The 24,013-nt window shown below is 37.7% G+C and overlaps 1 protein-coding gene across 5 annotated transcripts in view; it reads left to right on the plus strand.

Annotated features, from left to right (window-relative positions):
- Positions 1-2,418: 2,418 nt before the first annotated feature.
- GLCCI1 (glucocorticoid induced 1) overlaps positions 2,419-24,013 on the plus strand; it is a 91,793-nt gene continuing 70,198 nt past the window's right edge. For all 5 annotated transcript variants that reach the window (XM_037158864.2, XM_037158866.2, XM_037158867.2 and 2 more), the window contains exon 1: positions 2,419-3,078. In XM_037158864.2, the coding sequence (XP_037014759.2) occupies positions 2,643-3,078 (436 nt within the window). In that variant the 5' untranslated portion in view covers positions 2,419-2,642. The remainder of the gene's footprint in view (positions 3,079-24,013) is intronic.

The raw sequence follows: 24,013 nt of genomic DNA on the forward strand, positions 1-24,013 counted from the left end.
TAGTTCTTTCTGTGGGTTATTTAGATTAACATTAAATGTCTGATTGAAGTTGGCTATGGTAGATATGAACAAATACAAAGTCTTTAAAATGTGGACAGGTAGGTTATTTTAAACCCAAATCAAGTATTGATATTATGACTGTGGCTTGGTATAGATTTAGGATTATTTTAATCTAATGTGTTGAGGTTGTTCCATGCTTATGTTTAGGAATGGCCAGAGCTAACATTTCTATTATGAAACCATGCTGTAATCAAATCAACAACTTAGCAATTGACCAGCATTTTTCTTACCTTCATGTATTTTAATCTATTAAATTTATCTGTTTATAGTATGCTGAAAATGTCATTGGAAAGAAGCAAGGCATTTATCATTATTTTTCCTCAAGAAAGAATGCAATTTCCTAATTAACGAGGAATCTTTAATTTAGGTGGAAACAGAGACACAATAGGTCAGTTATACCACATTTGAAAGTGTAAAGTCTTTCCTGTATTTTTTATTAAAACATACTATTCTAGAAAGCAAAACTATATATGTAGTGGTCTGTCTTCACTTGTAAAATTTCTTTTGAACTAGTGGGAACTTACCTCACAGATGAGATTTGTGGACTATTGAAAATACAAACACGTACTCCACATCTTTAAGCTGTGCTGTGCCAAAGCAGAGGGCTTTCTCACAAACTCAAGTTAGTCCACACAGGTTAGATTCTTAACTCCCCAATTACTAGCCAAGTAATCTCAGGCAAGACATTTAGCTTTTTTTGTGCCTCAGCTGAGAATATACTGGGGCTAATAATAGTGTCTACTTGTGGATTATAGGAGGACTGAATGAGTTAACACATAAAACATTCTTAGAACAGTGTCTGGCATGTGGTGAATGTTCAATAGATGTTAATTACTCTAATGTGTGATAAAGTGAGGAACTATTACTAGTCTTAACAGGATGAAGTATTAGATGCAATTCCAGTATTTATACTAGGTTTGTTTCATCTACTTTTTATAGAACCTATTGTGCTTTCTGGTCTGTGGGCACAAGGAAACAGAGAAGGATGGCTCCTCTAAGCGAAACTGACCCCTGCATAAATTGCCTGAAATCAGAGGAAGCTTGCTAGTGTGGGCAGACACAAGAGTAGACCAATGTGACTTCCCACTTCTCTTTTTTTATCTCAAGGAAATTAATAGAGGGTACTAACCGTAGACCTTTAAATGAACTGTTCCTGCTTAATTAAGGTTTAAAACTTTGGTTTATTGTAGGGTAAACTTCATCCAAAATCTTTGTATCTCTGCAGTTTCATTGCAGAATAAAAACTAATTTTACCACATGGATTGTTACATTAAGTCTGGTATGTATTTCTCCCAAGGGGCCATCTGCTTCTGGGGAAAGGCAACAGGGTGCCCTCCATTAATATATCTAACCGACGGTGTAATGATGTACAAGTCCTTTTTGACCCCTGCAATTCAGAGTAATTGTCCCGGAACCTAAAATTTGATGATCTCGTTTCACCGAATAACTACAAATGTTAGGATAGGCTGTGAAAAGTATCAACCCATTGTTCAACTCAGCACCCAAACACTGCTTTTTTTTTTTTTTTTGATCAAGTAGTCTAGTCTACTCGTACAAAAACTCAGATTACTAAAATTAGAGGGAAAGGAATGGAATCTGGTTCCTACTCCAAAACATCCTACTAGAACAGGTGCACTTGCAACGTAAAGTTTCCTTTAAGTGTCCTCTGTCTCAAGTTGTACAATCCGCCCCAGGAGGGTGGAGCCCTCGAAACCTGCATACCGGGGCGTGCGCGTGTCTGTGAGTGTCGGGGCACGCGCAGACACACGGACCCACTTTCCTAATGAAGGCCAATCGAAGTCTGGCTCTCACCTCAAAGGCTGTCAACTCTCACGCCTCTCACTGCTTATTTAGCCCCCTCCTCACTCTTACACCCTTCACGCCCCACCTCCGAAGTAGAACTCTACACTTTCATTGGTAGGTGCTCCACTCACTCATATTCTGGAACCAATCAGTCGAATTCTGGTGGAGACCGGCGGAGCCAATGGGAATGTTCGTTGCGGCAGCTGCCGGGTCCAGAGCACCGGGAGGCGGTGCTGGGGACATGGTGCGGGTGGGGGAATTAGTTGCCTTTTGGAGTGAGGAGCAGGCAGAGGCGGCGGCGGTGGCTTTTGCGGTGGCGCGGGTTCCCGGGAGAACCAGATACCTCAAGGCCCTTACTCCCTACCCGGTTCCCAGAAGCAGGAGTCCCGGCTCGCCTGAGCGTGCAACCTCGCCTGGCTGCGAGCGGCCCCCGGGGCTCCTTGATCCGGACGGTTGCCCCTCTCCCCTGTCAGCGCTATGTCCCGGTCGGCGGCGGCTCCGGGCTCCTCGCGGCCCCGGCCGTGACCGCCACAGCAAGCCTGACCGGGCGGTTGGGGCCGTTGGACGTTTGTTTTCGCAGCCTTCCCCTCCCCCTCGCTTAAGGCGGCGGGGGTGTGCGTTGGGAAGGGGGAGCCGGGAGACTCCTCCCCCTCCCCGGTACCCCCGCCCCTCCCCCTTACACACTCGCACGCACTATCGCGCCGGCTCCCACACGCTCGTGCGCCTCCCGCTCCGCGCCTCGGGCTCGGCTGGCGTCGTCCAGGGCCAGCGGAGCCACCATGTCCACTGCCTCCTCCTCCTCCAGTTCCTCCCAGACCCCTCATCCTCCGCCGCAGAGGATGCGGCGCAGCGCCGCGGGCTCCCCTCCCGCGGTCCCTGTCGCCGGGAGTGGGAACGGTGCGGGAGGCGGCGGAGTAGGCTGCGCTCCGGCTGCGGGAGCCGGTCGGCTGCTGCAGCCCATCCGCGCCACGGTTCCCTATCAGCTCTTGCGGGGCAGCCAGCACAGTCCCACGCGCCCGCCCGCTGCCTCGCTGGGCAGCCTACCGGGGGCCGCCGCGGCCCGCGGCCCCAGCCCGCCCAGCCCGACGCCGCCGCCGGCCGGCGCCCCGACTGACCAGGCGCCGCGGACCAAGGGCCGCCCAAGACGGTCCCCTGAGAGCCACCGGAGGAGCAACTCACCTGAGAGAAGGAGCCCCGGCTCGCCCGTGTGCAGAGGTAGCGAGCCCAACCCTTCCGTCCTCCCGGGCTGCGTCTCCCCGACGGTGCCCTCCGCGGAAACTTCAGCCTCTCCGGGCTTCTCTTTGCTAGTGCATTATCGAAGGTGTGAACGTGGCTTTGGGAATCTCACCCCTTGCGGTCGCTGCGGGGCTTGGAGAAGCGAACTGCAAAGCAACTTTTATTTGACCCTCCAGCTGCCCCTCAGATTTTTATCTTCCATCACTCACCTGCATAGAAAGGTTTTTCAATTTAAGAGCTGACCAGCTCACTCATATGTTTGCTGTTTGTAGCGGGGGAAGGAGGGCGAAACACAGACAAAATACTCTCACACAAACTCTCTAGCAGCCTCTTTGTGCTTTCGTTCAAAGTTCCTAATGTCTTTGACTACAAGAATTTTTTTTTTTTGAGAGATGGTGGCATTAGTTGTGATGTAAGGATATTTGTTGTAAGGACGTGTAGAGGGAACAGTTTGGGATGTGCAATTAGAATATATAGTGTTTTGGTTTACTTCCCCCCCCCTTGTCTATGTAATCATATGCATCAGAGCAGTACTGCACTGGAAAGAGTTTATGCCCAGTTCGACATTTTCATGGTGAATTTTAAAGACCTGTTTGTGAAGTGTGTTCACTTTTTCCTTCCATTTTTAAGTACACTTTACAGTTCAGTTGAGCTGTTAAAGGATCTCAAGTTTCTTTTTTTGTTAGGTGTCAAAGGTAATAGTGAACTAGTGGATGCTGTTGGCTTCCCTTAAGGTTTTCTGTTTTGGTTTTGTTTTGTTTTATGTCTAGGGACATAGTGCATGATCTAGTTGAGTCCTTGGGGAGAAAAGAAAAACTAGCCAAAACAGGGACTTAAAGCTCATAAGGGAGAGTGGAGTACCTAATATTATTAGATACCAGGCTAGAGCTACAGATGCTGCTGCTGCTGCTCCTGCTGCTGCATTGTGGAGAGAACAGATCATGCTAAGTGGAAAATCTCTGCTTAGAAGGGAAACACAGTGGAGCTCTCTGTACAATGTTTATGTGGTATGTGGAATTTTTTAATGGAGTTTTCCTAATGAAAGTCTTAGACTTGGAGAAAGTGCTTCTGTTATGATAGATTGCAGTTTTGGTGTTTTGTTTTAATATTTCTGACCTGTAATTAACATTGTTAAGGCACTTGTTTTCAGACCACTTGATGGTGAGGCAAGGTATGAGTACATGAGCACTAAGAAATACATCCTGTAATCTGTATGCACCAGGAGGAATTTGCTCCCCCACTCCTCCCCCAGGTCAAGCCAGCTGCTGCAGAAACTGACATCCTCCAGCAAATCCTGAATGAATGAATGAAAACAACGTGATCGCCCTAATAATGACCACCACGGAACACACATCTTTGGCTGTATTTTATAAAAAGGCCACCATTTTCTAACAGATTAATGCCATATGCAACTCTCTTGCACATTTTCTAGAGCTACATGAAATGAGAGGTAACAGAGTGAAAAGAAGGCAGCAGTTACATAAATTTTGAGTGATTTGGCTTCAACAGTCCATAGATTGAGTTTTAGGATTTTCTTTTAGGGACTAATATAAGAGCCATAAAAGAAGCATTACAGACAGATTGTGTGCAGAGGGTTTTGTGGGCAGAGTAAGAGTAGTTTCAGCAATTGCGACAACAGTATAATGGCCATCTAGTACCTTCTCCTCTTTTGTTGATAAACACTAGCATCTTACAACAGATCATAGTACAACTTGTTTTTCTGCATCCTTCAAAAGCCTTAATTGCTTAGGAATTACATGGTCCATCATCAAGCAGTTTTAATGAAATTTGTGATCAGGCTTAAACTATCCTCTTTGTTGTAGTATGGCACATCCAAATTTAATGCAATTTTAATGCAATCATGATGAAAACACTTCTGAGTCTGGTTGTGCAGTAGGCAGATTTGCATCATCAGAGAGCTGGTACTGGGAATGGATGAGGCTTTTTTGCTGTATTTAACACCAGGTGATATTGTCAGTTTCTTACATTGAAATTATTTTGAACGTAGACTTTTCTGTCCCCAGCCCCCTGGTGATACTACCTTTACGTTGCTTCTCCACGTCCCGCCTGGCTGGAGAGCTACCCAAATTAAAAGTGTACAACTATTCTATTTACTTAGCCATTTAAAATCCATATTATGACCAGTTGAGCAATTTTTCAAACGGTTACCTACTCAGTTTCTTTTGAATTCTGCAAGGTTCTGACTTCAGTGGATTTTAGTCTCCACAGGTCAAGGCTCCTGCCGCCGCCTCTGCTGCTGCAGACACTGACATCACTATACTGCATGAATGAGAAACAACAACGTGCTCCATTTCTTGCTCTCCACCTCCTTCCTTTTCTGCACACTGTTCTGGGGTGTGTGTGTGTGTGTGTGTGTGTGTGTGTGTGTGTGTGTTTGAGATGGTGTTATGCTGGGTATGAAACTACATTTTAAAATGTTAAATTAAGTAGATGGTGACCCAAGGGATATGTATTCGGTATAGAGGCATATTGTTTACAAGAAGCCTTACGTGCTATGAGGTGACATAACGGAGCATTCCGTATTTTTTATCTGGACTGGTGGTTATGGAAGAAAATACGGAAGCTTTAAATAATGTCCTTTGGAATTGTTTTACTGAGAAGAAATTATGCAACAACGTAGTAATTTCTAAACATGTTAGATTATTATTATTTATCTCTTAAACATTCTTAATATGCATATTTATAGGGTTAAGGCTAGAATAATAAAGATATGGTACTTAGGTTATTTCATAAGGCTGAAGAATAGCTGAATCCTTTAAATAGGTACATTCAATTTTAATATGGTATTATTTTATAACCCAGCAAGAAGATGGTAATTTCCTTTAATTTTATAGCATAGTTTTAGACAATTTAAATAGGTGTTACAACAAATACATGAATCTCCAAACACAGCCTGCTTCTGCAGAGAGGACATAGAGTTTTATAAATTGAAACTATCTTGTTTCTGCACGTGGATCATATTTTTGTATTTTTAAAATTTCTTTTGTATTTTTAAAACTTCAGGGTTTGTTAGTTATATTCATTTCTTTTTACTTGTGCCATTAGCAGAATGTCACCCTCCCCCTTGTTTGGTTCTGAAGGGTCTTGAGTGGTGAATGACAAGCTACTGAATGCATCCTCAGGCTCCCTGTGATGTGTTTGTAATAGATGTAAAATCATAAAGTATTATGCAAATACTTATTTTTTGTAATGGTAATACATAAAGTCTACCTTTGAGATTAATAGAACAACTCAAATGAGAGTATAACAGGATTTTAGTGTTAAAATTAATGATCTTTAAGCTTAAATCATCAGTGACAACCAAAAGAAAATATAATAACATTGCTTCTTTCTAAAACCTCATACAGCAAAACATATGTATTTAAAAACAGAACAAATGCAATATTTACTGTGCAAAATAGTAGGCAGTAATTGCAAATCCTCTGGTGGTTTTTTGTAAAGATTGAGCATCACAATGAATGATAAACTCTAGAAGACATCAAAACATTTGTATTGGAGTACTCTAGATGGAGAGAACCGCTTATTTTTAAGTGTACCAATCTAGTTAACAAAAACATGGGGGAGCTTGTAATTTATATAGCTCCTGCTATGGAAAATAGTGTGTGTTGGTTCCTGATTTAACGTGACAGATTTATTTAGGCCTAGTATTCTAACAGATCACTAACTCAGGAGTGAAATTTGATTAGAATTTTTCATGAGTATCTTGAGAGCTCTTCTGTCTTATACATTAGGCAGTTATGATTATATTTTAAAAGACAATACAGAGCCAGGCAGCATATGATGCTGGATGACTACATGCAGTATGTGTGTGCCCATGTGTTTTAATCAATTAATTTCCTTTCAGATTTTTATCTCTTCATTACATTTCCCTTTTGTGTCATTTTATGCTGTGCTTAGTTTGTGGAATGCCAACATTTTTAATTACTTTGTTCTCTTTTAAAAGATATTCAGATGCTCTCTTCCTGTAAAGTTACTTTTTCAGGTGGATATTCTTGGAAATTAAGGTTCTCCTCCTGTCCTCCTCTTTAAAATTAATTTTCTTAGAGGAACTTGTTTCAAAGCTTTTGTATACTAGAGTGAAAAATAGTAAAAGTTTTGGCTTTTTTTTTAACTGAAGTGACAGGTTTTAAATACAGATTTGGGGGGGAAAGTTTTCAGCCATTGAAAACTACATTAAGTATCAACAGCATTTATTATTTATTTATCTACTTTTCCTCAGCAGTTATGGTGTATAAAATTTCTAGATCAGTGAGTGAATAGCAAAATAGATACTGAATTTATAGAAGTTACTTATTCTTAAACTACTGTTTTATGTTCAAGGATTATATTCTTTTCAAATAACATTTACTCTAAACATATTGATTATCATACACCTAAGGTGTATAATACCTAGGTCATTTTAGCTGCATGTAAAGCATAGAGTGTATATATTGAGCTAAAAATTATTTCATCATTTAAAGTACTTTTTATGAAAGGACATTTCATTTACTGCAGTGTATATTTCTTCAAGGATTTAATACAAATTAGGATTTACATATTGGGGAAATGTCAACATTACTGGCAATAGCATCCTTGTGATTTTTATTTTATTTGTGATAATGCAGACTAAATGTGAATTAGAAAGCTAAGAAATAATTGGTCTCCATGGCAATGAATAATAATGGTAATAAATGGCAATGTTCACCAGTGGCTAATAGGAGAGGGTTTTTCTTACTCTTAAATTAAAAAAAATTTAAAAACCTATTTTATCCAAACTTTCACGTCTAGCTAAAACTTGAACATCTGCTAAGGAATATATACTAATGACTTTGTTATTCCTAATGTTAGTTCATTCTTTCCTCCAGAGCTTAAAATTCCCAGACACCACCGAGATAGGCTTTCCCACAGCACTTGCCCTGCTGTTGTCTCTGTCTTCAGTAATTTATTCTCCTATTAAACGTCAAAGACACCAGATCACTCGTGCCATTTCGGTGTAATGTACTGTTTGTTTTAACAAGAGGGTGATCTTGTCTATCTGATAATGGTCTCAGACTGGGTTTGCCAGAGGTAAGTTGAGGAAAGAGAGAAGAACGCTACTCATCTGTTGATGTAGAAAGCCTAAGAAAGTGATGGAAGAGCCAGAAGCCACCTCTGTGTCTCTCTGCCCCTCATCCGGACCTCCAGAACTGCCCAGGACTTCACCCACCATCCAGCTGATTTTAGAAGAGTAAGATTTGTGTTTATTCTGCAAAACAAATTGTAGTGGATTAGTAGTGATTAAAAAGAAAATGAGGATTTCACTTATTCTGTGAATAAAATGTGGGAAAATACTTCTCTGGTATTTTATTTCAGTAGGAACAAACATGGCAGATACCTTTAAGCAGTGTTGTTCAAGTGAATGTTACTGAGGCAAATACTCGGGGCAAGTTCATGAATACCTCAGTGACTTCTCCTGTATCGTGTTGTGTCTCCAGTTGTAGGTGGAAAGAAAACATTTGAGTACTCACTGTGGGCAAGGCAATGTATGCTTTCACTCGTCAGGAAAGTGGATTTGAAATGCAGATCTTCTGATTTCAGATCCACTGTTTATTCCACAAGACTATCCTGTTGCTCCTAATTCCAAAACCACTCTAATTTTAGTGAGTAGTCATGATTTCTGAGCTAAAAAAGTACCAGAGAACAGATTTTCTATTATTTTAGACATTTTCAGAATGTCTAAAAATGTAAGGCCTAGAATGTTGACTGAAATACAAAATAGATGGATTAGTCATATTTCTCCATTTGTTCTTTGCATAAAAGGCTGAGCATGTGTTTGTGACAGAGAGTGAGCGAGCAGGAGGGAGAACAAAAGAGTAATCCTTGTTCCTGAGAGCTCAAGAATGTGAACTTGACTGTGCTTGGCCTTCCTTACATCTAGAATCTGGGTTGTCCTGGGATCATTATAGTGAGCAGAAGTACTTTTCTCCACGAATATTAAAAGATAGTTATATGTGGCGGTAAGCTGATTAATGATTCCGGAACCACTCACTAAGTAGAAACTTTGGTCTCAAGTGATTGTCCCAGTAACTGATGCTAGGTTAATTTGGCCCTCACAAGAGCTAACAGTTGTCACTGAATTTGTGTGGGTGTGAACTCTGTATGTTCATAACTTAATGCAGTGCCATTATGGGGCACCTTGATGATGACTCACCAAAAATAAGGATGAAGTAAACTAGTGAAACCCATTATTGCATTGCACAGTTAGTGCCCAAAATTGTCTCCCAGTTATTAGAATTAAATCCACTGAACATCTGAATACATTTCATAACAAGAAGGCAAAAACTGCTACAAATTGCTGCCCAATGGTTCAGATGCCTACTGACTGTCACAGGCCCTTATTTAGCCAAGTATGACCACAGGGAGAGCTTTTCTGAATAGTCTGCATTTAACTCTTACATTACCAAAAAATTAACTACTTAATGAAACATTTCCTGAAATTATTATATAATCATTTTGTATTATTTGACAGTCAGTAATTCTTTTTTTCTTGTTTCTCCCCCAGTTTAGCTGTGATATAATTGACAAATAAAAATTGCATATTTAAGGTATACTACGTGATGATATATTTATCATTTCATAAATTATGCAGTGATTGCTACAGTCAAGCTAATTAGCACATTAGTCACGTAATACAGGTACCATTTTTTTATGGATGGTATGCGATGAGAACCCTTAAGATTTACTCTTAGAAAATTTCAAGTGAACAATGCAATATTAACTATAGTCACCATTCTGTACATTATTAGAATGTACTCATCTTACAACTGAAAGTTTGTGTTCTTTGACCAATATTTCCCCATCCCCCTCACCTGCCAGCCTCTGGCAACTGCCATTCTACTCTCTTCTCTTGTGAATTTGACTTTTTTAAATTCAGTATATAAGTGAGATTATATAGAGTTTGTTTTTCTGTCTGGTTTTATTTTACTTAGAACAATGTTTTTCATGTTCATGTATGTTGTTGTCAATGGCAGGATTTCCCTTGTTAAAGGCTGTATAATATTCCATTGTATACATAGGTCACATTTTCTTTATTCATTCCACCATCAGTGGACACTCACGTTATTCCTGTATCTTCGCTATTGTGGATAATGCTACAGTGAACTTGGGGTACATATATCTCTTCAAGATACAGATTTAATTTCTTGGATATCTACCTAGAGTTGGGATTCCTGGGTGGTATAGTAGTGCTGTTTTGAAGTTTTTGAGGAACCTTCTCCATGCCATTTCCCATTCGCACCTATTCACATTTCCAACAACAGTGAATATGGTTGCTTTTTGTCTACATCCTTGCCAACACTTCCATTGTTTTGGGGGGGGGTTTGGTAATAGCCATTTTAATAGGTAGTATCCCCTTATCATTTGAACTTGCATTTCCCTGATGATTAGTGATTCTGAGTACCTTTTCATGTACTGTTGACCATTTATATGTCTTTCAGAAAATGTCTATTCAGATCTTTTGATTTGTTTTATTGCTATTGAGTTGTATGAATTTCTTATTTTTTTAAAAATATTAACCCTTTATTGGTGTATGGTTTACAGATATCTTCTCCCATTCCATAGCTTGCCTTCATTTTGTTGATTTTTCCTTTGCTGCACAGCACTTTTTAGTTTGATGTAATCTAGTTTATTTTTGCTTTTGTTGCTTGTGCTTTTGGTGTCATATCCAAAATGTCACCACCAAAACCATTACCAAGGACCTTTTTCCCTATATTTTCTTCCAGGAGTTTTATTTTTTTAGATTGTACATTTAATTCTTTAATTCATTTCAATAATTTTGTGTATATTTTTGAGGTCCAGTTTCATTCTTTTGCATCTACGTATCCAGTTTTCTTGACACCTTTGTCAAAAATTAGGTAAATGTACACATGTTGTGAGTTTATTTCTGTGCTCTCTGTTCTGTTCTGTTGGACTATTTGTCTGTTTTCTTGCCAGTACCATGTTGTTTTGATTACTGTAGCATTGTATAGACTAGGTTATTTTTAGTAAAGTTATCATTTATTGAGCTTTTATGTCATTCCCTTGTCTTCACTGGAACCCAGTGTACAGTACTTTTATAACGCCTCTCCATAGATGAGGAAATGACATCTTGAGAAGTTAATTTGCCCAAGGTCAGGCAGAATCCACAGAGGGCCCAGAGGGACCATGTAACTCTCTAAGTCCTGATTTTAAATGAGCTGAATGTTACTTTTGGAACCCAGTTAATTATGGAGCAGGAAAGCAGGCACAGTGGGTTATCCCAGTCCTTATACAGGCAAATCCTGGAAAGGCCAAAAAATAGCTTTTGGGAGGAGGTGGAGTGGGTAAAGAGGAAGCTAAATGGGACCAGACTCCAGGTCCACAGAACTTCAAACAGCTGCAAGTATTTCCAGTGATTCAAGCCTCAGGTATGCATATGAGAATGTCATTGCACTTTAGAACCTTATTATGTCATCGGTAGGCCTTTCCCGTAGTCCTTAAAGGACCTGCCACTTTGTTAAGACAGGATATAGATTTCATTTTTAAAAACTACCTTTCCCATGAAATAAAAAATCTGGGTAGGGTAAGGTCTTTTGTATTTTCACACGTGACAAGCTTTACACTTATAACAAAGCATCATAAGGCTTCATTCAACCCTAACATTGATTCTTTACTTTTAGTATCCTTTGATATTTCAGTAGCATTCAAAATAGTATCTTTTTATATATGACAAAGCAGCAAGGTTCACTATCTTACTGATTTATATTTGTGTGGGCTCTGTCACGTTTTCTAGGTTTGCCGATATGATGTAGAAAAGATATTTTGATCTCCATTTTAATAATTTCTCCCAGGGTGTTTTGGCCCCTTTTTTCAATGTCACTTTTGCTTACTATAAACTCTCTTTAATAGTCAATGTGGAGCATGAGTCCTTCCATAAGTAACATTAGAAATGGTATTTTTATTGAGATATTGAAAGTCTTCTGCTGTAGAGTCTGTGTGATAGGTGAAGTTTCTCATAACATTTCTTCTGTAATTATAATTTTCTAATTGAACACATTAGTTTATAAGTTGAATTAGTGAAGTAATAGTTGTATCTTAGACGATAATAAAAACGAGTAGGGCTTTAGTTGTTCAGGATTACATCATATCTTACCCATAAAACACTTTACTAGTCTCATTTAACTTATGAAGTGATCTTTCCGTGCTGGTACAAAGAGATCATTAGTAAATTAGAGATTTGTTTATATATTAGCTGGTAGTCTTTAAACAAAATACGATCATAATATCTTTGCGAGCTCTTCGACAATGTCATTTTCTTCTGAAGTCTGAGGTCAGCTGATGTATCACCCTGAGAGGAATCAACTGTCCTTCTCAGGCTTAAAGTTAGGTTGTTTAATTTAAGTGCCTACCACTTATTAAATAGGGGTTAGCAAACATTGGGAAATGTAGTTTCATTAGTATTGTAAAACTGGGGAGTTGGACTGTGCTTGGAAATAAAGTTTTTGAAAATAAACTACAATATTCTGTAGTATTTTTTATTAGATGTCTTTACAGAATTCATGTTAAAATCCTATTTATTCTTTACATACCAAAGCGACTTATTATTTAAAAATGCTCGGTTCAGTCCATTGCTTTGTTCACTCTTTATCTTTTTTTGGTTTTTATATGGCCAGAGATTAGTGTAGCTTTCGTGTAATTTCAGTGGTAACTGCTTATTCATTAAAGAAATGTCAGTTTCAGGTATTATACTAGTTGTGGCAGTATGTTAGTGAGTAAAAGAGATGGGTTCCCCCCTGCCCTTCCAGAAAATAAATATTTATTGAATCCCTACTCTGTCTGAGGAACTCTGACCCATAAGAATACATATTCCAGGTGCAATTGGTATGGTCACATTTGTGTTTCTCAATAAGGTTAGTTCATTTAAAGTTTGCTAAGAATTTGACTCACTATTTTTTTTTGAGCTTTGGACTTTATATAAGAATTATTATTTTGCTTTGTTTGCCTTCCAAAGTTAGAGCTTTTTGGTATTTTTGAATAGCAAATACTCTGTTTATATGTGTTTTCCTTTTATTAGATGAAGCTTAGGAGAGCTTCATCCTGTGGCTTCTGTCATGTATTAGGTCTAAGCTATACTGCTGCCTAGACATATTACGTATAATATTCTCTTATGGTTTGGCCTTAGGATGAGGTCACTGATACTTTCTCTGTGCACACATGTGCATACCCTTTCAGAATTCTACATTTTCTTGTTGGACGTAGTTTCTTGTAGTATTATAGAAATCTAGTACTATGCAATAACAATATTGTATAGTAATAATACCTGGATAGTGGTGCCCTGTGTGTCCATTGAAATTAGTACAATTTGGCTTTGACTAAATATCTACTATTAACTTGACATCTTGCTTGAATGCACAGTGACTTTCTTTATTATACCCAGAATTTACTTGTTTTTTATTTTTATTTATTTGTAGCTTTTACCTTAAAGAATTATTAGTGTTATGCCTTTAGTATTATTATTCACCCATGTTAGTAAATCTTTAGGACATTTGCCCTGTACTACTTTGTATTAAGCCATGTGGTCAAAAAATAATGTCTTTATACGGATATCCCTATTTAATGGAATAAGTGTTACACTTAATCTCATGGTAAAGCAGATTTTAGGTGAATCATATTTTCTGGATTAACTTTTTTACCATATATATGGAACACTTTAAAAATTTAGGGGTTATATGAACACTTGTAGCCCCTGAATATAGCCATGTAATAAAGAATTGCATATGGGAATTTTAGGAAATAGGAAAGCATAAAAAAAGTAATGAAATTATTGTTAATATTTGTCTCGAACATTTAAAATATTTTTCATTCTTGAACTAAGTGCCTCATAATGTAAAAGAAAGTGAATACATAGTGCTGTATCTGAATCTTTGATCAGACTCACTGTGCTGTTCCCATAGTTTAGACCGCAGTACCAGAGACTTACAACGATTTAGTTAATGATTTTTCATCTCACTTGTCTTACTGTTTCTGCAACTCCGTATTCAAGGTAATATTGGTGAGTGTGTACTTTGCCAAGTAGCACCTTGTCATTTTTAACATTCTGACACCCAGCATGGTATTTGGTGCTTAGAAGGCCCTTTGGTAAATATTTGTTAAATCCTTTCGTAGAATTTACATAGAGATTTCTTTTTTAACTTTAAATGTAGCTGGGTTCAAGTTACTGAACAGTGGTTATTATGGCATGCAGTCCTATAAATATCTGACAGAGATGGGAATTAAAAGATTATAGTTGGGTGGCCTACTTTCTAAAATGCCTAATAGTTTAGATAGCTGATCACTTTTATCTCCATTTAGGATCTGCTATTCACCTTGATGTGTAAGCTTGGAAAAGCACTGATTTAGACCTTCACAAGAAAAAGGAGCTGGAGACTTTTTGTAGTAGACATAGGTGGGACAAAGATGGGTGTGTCAGGACAGTTACATTTTTAAGATACGGTTCTACATTGGGAGTTTCTAAGTTACATTTAGAGTTCTGCTAAGTGAATTGGGTCTAGTGAGGTTCCGTAGAATCAGCTTCTGACGCTGTTAAGAGAAACTTAAACAACATGCTCAAGGCTTGGTGGTGGGTTTTCAGTTAGAAATCTAAATGTTTTTAGACTGTGTCATAAAGATCATGATTATACAAAGCTCCAGGAAGGGTGAATGTAAATTACATATTAATTTGTGCTTTATTATAATGTAAAACTTTGAAACTGTAGAGCAGATTTTGGAGTGGTTATTTGCTTTAGAGAATGTCTAACTTATGTGCAAGTAAAATTATTCAATTTACCAAAGTGTTATTTACACAAACTTTTTAGGAAGTCAGTTACACAAGGTTGAGGTTTATCTGAGGTTGTAAAAACACATTACTGAATAGTGTAATTTCTTATTGCTGCATAAAATGTTTTACTGACATTTAGTAGAATTAACTAATACCATAAGTTGTACAAATGAACATGACTAGATCTTTTCCATTTCCTTTCTTAAATTTAATGATTCTAACAAATGTGGTATTGAAAGAACCCCTAAAGGGGAAATCACTCTTATGTACTAATGATTTTATTTTTCACATGTCTCTGTGGAAATGCATGCTTTTAAATTAGATAAATATTCCAAGGTTTTTCTGGAATATTTTGTCCTTACAAAGAGAAGTTATTACTTCAGTTATAATTTCCTAGCAAACTATTTCCATCTACCCAGCTTCATGAGGAAGTATTTCTTCTATCATGAAAAACTTTCACATAAGTGAAAAGTTTTCTGTGTAGGCACCAATCTCTATGTAAATTCTACGAAAGGATTCACAAAACTTTCTACTGTTACTGGTATTTTTAAAAATCTTTTTTTAGATTTTTATTTATTTATCTTTAGAGGGGAAGGGAAGGAGAGAGGGTTAGAAATATCAATGTTTGGTTGCCCCTCATGTGCAATATATGGTTACCCCTCATGTGTCCCCTGCTGGGAACTGGCCTGCAACCCAGGCATGTGCCCTGACTGGGAATCGAACTGTGATCCGTTGGTTCTCAGACCCTCGCTCAATCCACTGAGCTACACCAGCCAGGGCCTGTTATTGGTATTTTTACTTAAGGACCAAGAAATTAATTAGCCATGTAATCTGTTTATTCCCAAGGACTACACAATATGGGTGTACGAGTGTGTGTGTGTGTGTGTGTGTGTGTGTGTGTGTGTGTATGAGAGAGAAGGCCTTGATGTTTTCTTTCTCCACACAGAGCAGAGATTCATCCTCAACCTTTTATAACACCTTAAATAATTTTAATGGGCTGAGTGGGAGTGACTTAGGGATTTTGCTTATCTCAATAAGATAAGACCAGTAGATAGCTAACTAGATACAATGCTGAACATCTTCCTTGTGACTATGGGGAAATTTACAATTTAAAATGTTACAAGTATATTTCTTTACTGGAGGCATGTCTTTAAGGCTGAATTCTTTGATCAGTTTACCCCAGGGTTATTTGGTAAAAATGAGTTTGTTGGGTAAGTTTGGACAGACAAATTAATCAGTTTGAATATAAATCTCCTTTTCTGAATCAACTAGCATAGTTCAGAATGACAGCCCAATTATCCGCCATTTAGTTTTCTCAACAAATGTGTGATAATTTTCTCTGCCAGAGTTAGCTTTGTGTGTTTTGAGCAGGAGATTATGTTGGTATTTGAATTTAGAGTTCAAACAAGCATTGAAAAGTGTTGTTACTGCATTTCTGTTGACTGGAGTGGTTATTTTTATAGGTGGTACCTGTGTATGCAAATTAAAATAGACATAATTCTTACATTCCGCAAGTTTAAATATCTAAATATTTTAAAATATTATAACTTTTTGGATGTTTTGCTTATGCTCTTTACCTTCTTTCTGGTTTTGTTACCATTTGTATAAAAATTTTTAATTTAAAGTGAATTCAGCCTGTATTTCACAGACTATAGAATATATCATACTCCCTAAGCTAACATACTTTGAAAAAATGGTCTTATTTATTTTTCTGTCCTATTAATAAAACAATAATTTACTAATAAATTTTACCCAATATAATTCAAAATTTGGGTCATGTGTTTTTAATGATTCATATGCAAGAATAATTAAATTAGAAGTACAATAATATGATTAGAAGTACAGTTAGCAAGATTAATATCAAATGATTTAAGTTTAAACTCAGAGACTTGGTACAGAAGTGGAGTGGAATGGTTGCCTTTATGGGCAGTACACGAGGCAAAGCCTTGGTTAAGACATGCAGACCCAGAGCGTCACTGAGCTAGGTTCTCATTTCCTGCCAGCATGCCTGTTGGCTTCTCCTCCTCCCTTGTTTCTCTCATCCTAGTGATCACTGCGTCTTGTGCCCTCTCTTCAGAATTATCTTCTGAATTTGGTAGCTTCTTTCTATTCCCTTCACATCTTCATTACTTGTTCCTTGGGCTGTTGGAACTACCACCTCTGAAGTGGTTTCCCTTTGTTAGGCCCCCATCTTTAATTTAGCTATTGCACTACTATAAGCACAGTCTTTCTTTACAAAAAGAAAAAAGAAGTATTTCTGAAATCCAAAATTCATAGTTTGACAAAGACTCACCTCAGCATCCTCCTTTGTGTACCTGTAGGTCTTTGCAAGCTGAGCTCATTTATTGAAAATGCTATTATCCTTTTATAACTCCATATTTGGAATACATGTCCCTTGTCAGGGTAGAGTAAGATAGATTACCTTAAATTAGGTTAAGTTAGATTATCATGTTTGTGGTGACAGTTCATGATAATTCAGTGAGACTCACTCTAAACTTCGGCTCAGACTATCTCCAAGGGTAATTTAGACAAACGGCAAAGGAAGTGAAACCCTTCTGTAGCTGCGATTTCTGTGGTAGTCACCAAACCCTCTTTTCTCTCCGTCTTGATGCCACATTTAGTCTATATTTCCTACCCTTACAGTTAGGTAAGGCTAAGTGACATGCAACACTTTTCATCCTTGTTCAATAGAAAAGCCCCAGTTTGATCCTCCCTATGTTCTCTTTCTGCGTCGGCCAGCTGTGTGCAGAGATCACAGCAGAGGACTGCAGTGCAGGCCGCAGAGGCTGGAAGGGTCATGGGGTGACGGAAACCTAAGTTTTCTGAATGATCCTGTGGAAGGCCCTCTGTCAGCCATGAAGATGTTCACTGGGCTTGTGTTGTGATAAGGCACTAATTTTGAAAAACTGTGGCTACTAGCATTAGCAACTTGACTGCACCTCAGAGTTTTTTAAAAAGGTGGTCTACCAGCCGCCTACTGCTGAAGCCACTTGGGAGTTTATCTCAGGAATCCCACCCACTCTTGCTTCATCTCATCCATCCCATTGGCAGTGGGGTTCATTGTTGTCAGCGCTTCTGTCAATACATAAGAAGCATTTCATCAAGGTGATTGTGTGAACTTGCTGGAATGTATGTATTGTTATATACTTTGCAATTTAGCTCAACTAACGATACCATGTAACTACTCTTTGATTAAAAACTGAAAAGATCAGTTTTCAAAAAAGTTCAGAGCTGTTTTAAGCAAGACTAAGTAGGCTTGTGGAAATGATTCCATGGCCTTTCAGAATGCTTGGCAGGACAAGAAGTTTAGCGTGTTAAATGGGTCTTCTTATTTCATGTAAACTTGTTAAGTTTCTTGAATATGCACTGTATAAAAAGTATACTATTATATGAACCTATCATAATTATGAAATTCCTGAGCATAGAAATCATAGTTTTTATATAAATATGGAAAAATAAGATTGCAGTAGGATCTGGATTCATATTACTTTTGTTACTGTTTTGCACTTTATTCTCAGTGATGATAGCTGGACCTCACATACAGAATACTGTCTTTGGTAAAGAGGTCCAGAAATCACGTTAGGTGTTTTCTAGTTTTTGAATATTTGTTTCATAAAGACTGAGGAAAGTATAGATAAATGATGTCCAGAGGTTTAACAAATGTTTCTTGAGTAGCTGTGTTAAGTGTTACAGAAACAAGTAAATAAAAAGACAAAAGCCTTAATTTTAGGAATGAGCCCACCTTCTGGTAGATAACTCTTAATCATTTGTATACAAATGAAAGATTAGTGAATGGTGGTAGGTTTTTCATTACTATTTCATCCTCAAGTAAAAGTAGGATAGTTAAAATATACAGTAGTGTTCCCCCTTATCCATAGTTTTGCTCTCTGCAGTTTCAGTTTCCAATGGTCCAAAAATATTAAGTGGAAATTTTCAGAAATATACAATTCATAAGTTTTCAATTGAATGTCATTCTAGGTAGCATGACGAAATCTCACCCCATCCCATTCCATCCTGCCCACCCCGGACTGAGTCACCCATTTGTCCAGTGCATCCACTCAGTACACGTGCCCTATCTGCTAGCCACGTAGTAGCCGTCTTGGTTATCAGCTCAGCTGTCTAGGTATCACAGTGCTTGTATTGAAGACACCCTTATTTTACTGAATAATAGCCCCTAAAGCACAAGAGTAGTAATGACGGCAACTCTGACATGCCAAAGAGAATCTGTAAAGTGCTTTCTTTGAAAGAAATGCTCAAAGTTCTGACTTGAAAAGAAAAAAATTGCTGAGGTTGCTAAGATCTATAGTAAGAATGAATATTCTACGAAATTGTGAAGGAAAAAGAATTCTGTACTAGTTTTGTCATTACATCTCAAACAGCAAAAGTTATGGCTTAGTTGACAAGTGCTTAGTTAAAGATGGAAAAGGCTTTAAATTGGTGGGTGGGATACATGAACAAAGAAGCATGTTCCGATTGACAGCAGTGTGTTGTGTCAAAAAATACTGAGCCTATACAAAGACTTCAGCCAGGGATACCCTTAAACAGGTGACACCAAGCAAGTAAGGATGGTATACAGGTTTAAGACTAGGTTTAGCTTATTATCACTTCATGTCATCACAAGAAGAGGAAAGGGGAGTATAGCATAGTAAGATGTTCGCATAACTTTTCTTATAGTGTATTTTGATAATTCTATTTTATTAGCTATTACTCTCTTACTGTGCCTAATTTATAAATTAAAATTTATCATGGGTATGTATGTATAGGAAAAAACATTGTATGTGTAGGATTTGGTACTATCCGTAGTTTCAGTCATTCACTTGGAGGCTTGAAAATTATCCCCCACAGATAAGGGGGTACTGCTGTAGGTAGAAAGAGAGAAGTGAGTGATTTATCATCTTTGGAAAAAAAGTTAACTGCTTTATTTATAAACTTTGTGCATATATTGTTCAGTGTTTGTTCTATCTCAACCCCGTGTAAAACGGGTTAAAAAAATCCTAATTAGAGGTGAAGAGGAAAATCCAGTTTACCTGTGTTTTTGTATACTTAGCATGGTTTTGTTTTCCTCCTACATTGTCTTTCTAGTGTATCTGGAGGTGTTAATTTTTTTTATTCCAAATGCCCCAGCTATTCTAAACTATATCTAAAATACAGCTGAGTCAAGCTGTATCCCAAACTACGGTCTGATATTTGTTCACTTTTATCATATAAGGAAAAAAAAACTTAAGATGCAATAACAGTAAACTCTGGAACTTTATGATTTTAGTCTATTTGTAGCTTCTGGGCAGCAACATCTTGACTGCAGTACAGTTCAATCAATAATATCAATACACTGTTTTTGACTAAGATCATAATGGCCAGTTCTGTGGCTGTTCCAGAAGAATAAGGTGTGATGCTCTTCTAAAATATTTTATGACACTTTTCCCCTACTTTTACTTATGACACTAGTAATTTTATTTTTTGTTAACTTGCTTTTAGTCCTCGGGAATGTTTCCTGGCAGCCTCTTTTGCACAATATTTGTAGAATTGTTGAGGTGTGGAAGGTGTTCCATGTACACGAACACAGAGCTGGCTTTTACCATGTTCCATTTTAATCCATGGCCTCCACAAAGGTGTCATTTGTGTAGGACATTTTCCTTCAGGATGTTTCCTGCAGCTTTTGGCCATTTCCGATTTTAATGAAGCATTCAATTTTGGATAAACTTCTTCACAGCTACATATTTGGTTCTTTAGTGTCAATATTTATGAAAGTAAATGCTAGAATAAACATCTGTGCTCACTTATTTCTGAAACCTTCGTTTTTTTTTTTTGAGCCTTTTGATTCTGGGTTTATTCTAGAGAAGTGTAGTTAGTTGTATGTTTCCCAGTCAACAAAATGTTCACCATTGCTGGATTTAGGGACACATTGTGAGGGGAAATAACAGTTTGTAGGCTGGATTTCATTCACTAGATTCTATGCATTAAGCAAATCGGTGGTACTAGGATATGTTTCAGTACAGATGTCTGTTTATCATTTGCCTGGCGGTCATATCTTATTGAGGTTAAACAGTTGTACTTTTCCTGGGCCTTTGCCCCTAATCTCCTTTATATTTAACCATGGAATTAACTACTTAACCCTAGTATTACACTATCATGAGCTAATCTCTAGTCATTATTACCTAAGCAAAGTGTTTATATCTTTGACTTAAGTTTGAGTCTTTTGTTTATAAATTGTATATTGTCAAAATATATTTTGATTTAGAATCCTATAAATTTTTAGAATAGATATCATGAGAAATTCTTATTTGTCACAGAGACTGTTGTCATTATTCTTTATTCAGAGAGAGATATGAAAGCTGACAGTTTTTTTTTCAGATTCCTATTCAGAATCAGGAACTATACTCGTCACACAGATTTCTAAAGAGCTCCTTTTATAGAGTATAAAATTGATTGTCCTTTCCAGTTGTGATAAGACCTTTATACCAGAATGTTAATAGGCATAATCAGTTCTCTCTTGGCCTTGGAAATTATTTTAGGACTCTTTGTTCTTTATCGATGTGCCCACTAGATGATGGGACTATGTGGAAAGAGCCTGGTTATTTTTGTCCCTTCCAAGGAGAGGCCCTTTTAGATTTGGCCCTGTGCAAAGCGAAGGTCCTCTCAAGGCTCCTTTCCATCTCGTCTTGTTGACATGACTCTCTCTGCAAGCTCCTCAGCCCATTACTCTACCATTTCCCATGGTAAACTTTCCCTTTCCTCACTGAAGGCATTCTTCGTCCTCAGCCTGTTCCTGGTTCTTACTGCAGGCAGGTACTTTGAAACTTTGCTCCATCATTGCCAGCTCTAGTGGGAGTGGGTGGCAAGCGTCCTACTGATGCAGTGATTACGGATGCCCCATTTCAGTTAGTGTCTTCTCTCGATTGGACAGGAGCTGATTTCTTTACTTGGTTATCTGGGAAGAAAGTGTACCTCTCTAAGACTAGCATCAATTTTTCTGAGTCAGCACAATCAAAATATTGGAAGGATATTAACATTTAAAAAATAAATGTACATATCTGATTTTAGGAGGAATTTAATAACCCAGATTTAGTTATCAGATACTCTATGAATTCATAGTCATAAATTCACATGTGCGGAGAAACTATGAATTTCTGATTCTTCTGTGGTCATTTATTTTTAAGGCAAGATGAAGACTTCCCTTAGAGATACTGAGTCTTCTTTCAGAGTTACTGCCTGTATGTCACACCTCCCGATAGTCCTTACATTAATTCCTTTCCAAACTTTTGTTTGTATGATGCTTACACTCTGATAGATTCTTTTTTTTAATCCTCACCCAAGGATATGTTTTTATTGATTTTAGAGAGAGAGGGAGGAAGAAGGAGGAGAGAGAGAGATATGTTAGTGGTTGCCTCCCATCTGCCACCCCACCCTCCCAACCAGGGATTGAACCCACAACTTCGGTATATGCCCTGGCCGGGATCAAACCCGCCATCTCTCAGTGTATGGGATGACGATCCAACTCAGCCAGGGTGCTCTGATAGATTCTTCAGGAACGACTCATAGGAACTATATTCCTGGAGTTCTGCATACTTTATGTAGCAAGAGGTAAGATACTATAGTTTTTTTAAAAGATTTTAAATTTTATTTTCTTTTTAGAGAGAGGGGAAGGGATGGAGAAAGAGAGGGAAAGAAATACCAGTGTGTGGTTGCCTTTCACATGGCCCCCTGACTGGGAATGGAACCAGTGACCTTTTGGTCTGCAGCCTGTGCTCTATCCACTGAGCTACACCAGCCAGGGCAGATAACTAGAATTTTTATGAACGGTCTTATACTTGAAGGTTACCTTAGCTTATTCAAATGTGATTGATATAGGTTGTTCTGGATTATTTTCCCTAGGTATATGTATGTTCTCAAAATATGCCATTTCCAGTTATATTTTTATTATAGTTCTTAGTATGTCTGTTTTTTTATTACTTTGGTCTTCAGGGATTCCTATTAGACACATGTTGGATTGTCTTTCTTACATTACATATTAATCGTTTTATTTTGAAATCTTTTTGTTTCTTCATTTTTTTTTAATTCTAAAATTTCTCTTATGTTCTGTCTTCTATTTCTGTTAAGGCATTACCCATTGTGTTTCTTATAATTTAGTCTTCATTACTGACATAGGTTTTTCTTTTATTTCTTATGTTTCCTGAACTTTATCATCTCTATTTTCATATCTTCCTTGCCCTCAAACACATCATTTCTGAGTTCTAATTCTGAGGCTTTTCATTGTTTCTATTATTAAAAAATTTTATTTAGCTTATTTTGAACTGTGAGGTTATAGTTTTCACATTATATAGACATGTATTTCTGGTATGTGTGTGTTAGCCAATAGGGACATCATTTATTCTTTGTGCCTTTTTATGATAGAATTTTGTGGAATTAATCTGCTATTCTTGTCTGTTGCTAACTTTTTAAGTGAAATGAATTTTCCTGTACATTTAGGAGGGAGGGAGCGTTCAGGATACCTTTTCTAGCTTCCGAACTCCAATCCTACCACTTCTGTTGTTTTCGTAAAAAGACTTTAAAAAAAATTTTTCTTTCTTGTGTGATCTCAGCCTCCTTGACTTTCTTCCCCAACTCTTATCTCAACTGTCTCTTTTCTCTTTTCTTTGTGTCATTGTTCTGTTCAATATGGATTCAACTCTCAGTAATTTCTCCTCAGCATTGGACTCTAGTGGAAGAAATTTTTGTTTTGGAAATTTGAAAATATTGCTACGATGTCAGGCTTTATTCACTTGGTGGCCTCCTGCACACATTTGAAATTTGGGTCCTGTTGAACCTCTTTCCAGTTTTGTCTACTCTTCTCAGAATCACCCTTTACATTCACCCACTAGTAATTTGTGGTCTTTTATTTGTAGGACCATCAGAAGCCCAAGGGCTTTACCTCCGCTGCCTGTCACTAATTTTTTAAATTATTTTATTGTTTTTCAAGTATAGTTGTCTGCATTTACTAAGTGAAATAAGCCAGGCAGTGAGGGACAAATACCATATGATCTCACCTTTACATGGAACCTAATCAACAAAACAAACAAGCAAGCAAAATATAACCAGAGGCATTGAAATTAAGAACAATCTCAC

The sequence above is a fragment of the Artibeus jamaicensis genome, unplaced genomic scaffold, assembly GCF_021234435.1.
Source record: "Artibeus jamaicensis isolate MK-2021 breed Jamaican fruit bat unplaced genomic scaffold, CSHL_Jam_final contig_923, whole genome shotgun sequence".
NCBI classification, from domain to species: Eukaryota; Metazoa; Chordata; class Mammalia; order Chiroptera; family Phyllostomidae; genus Artibeus; species Artibeus jamaicensis.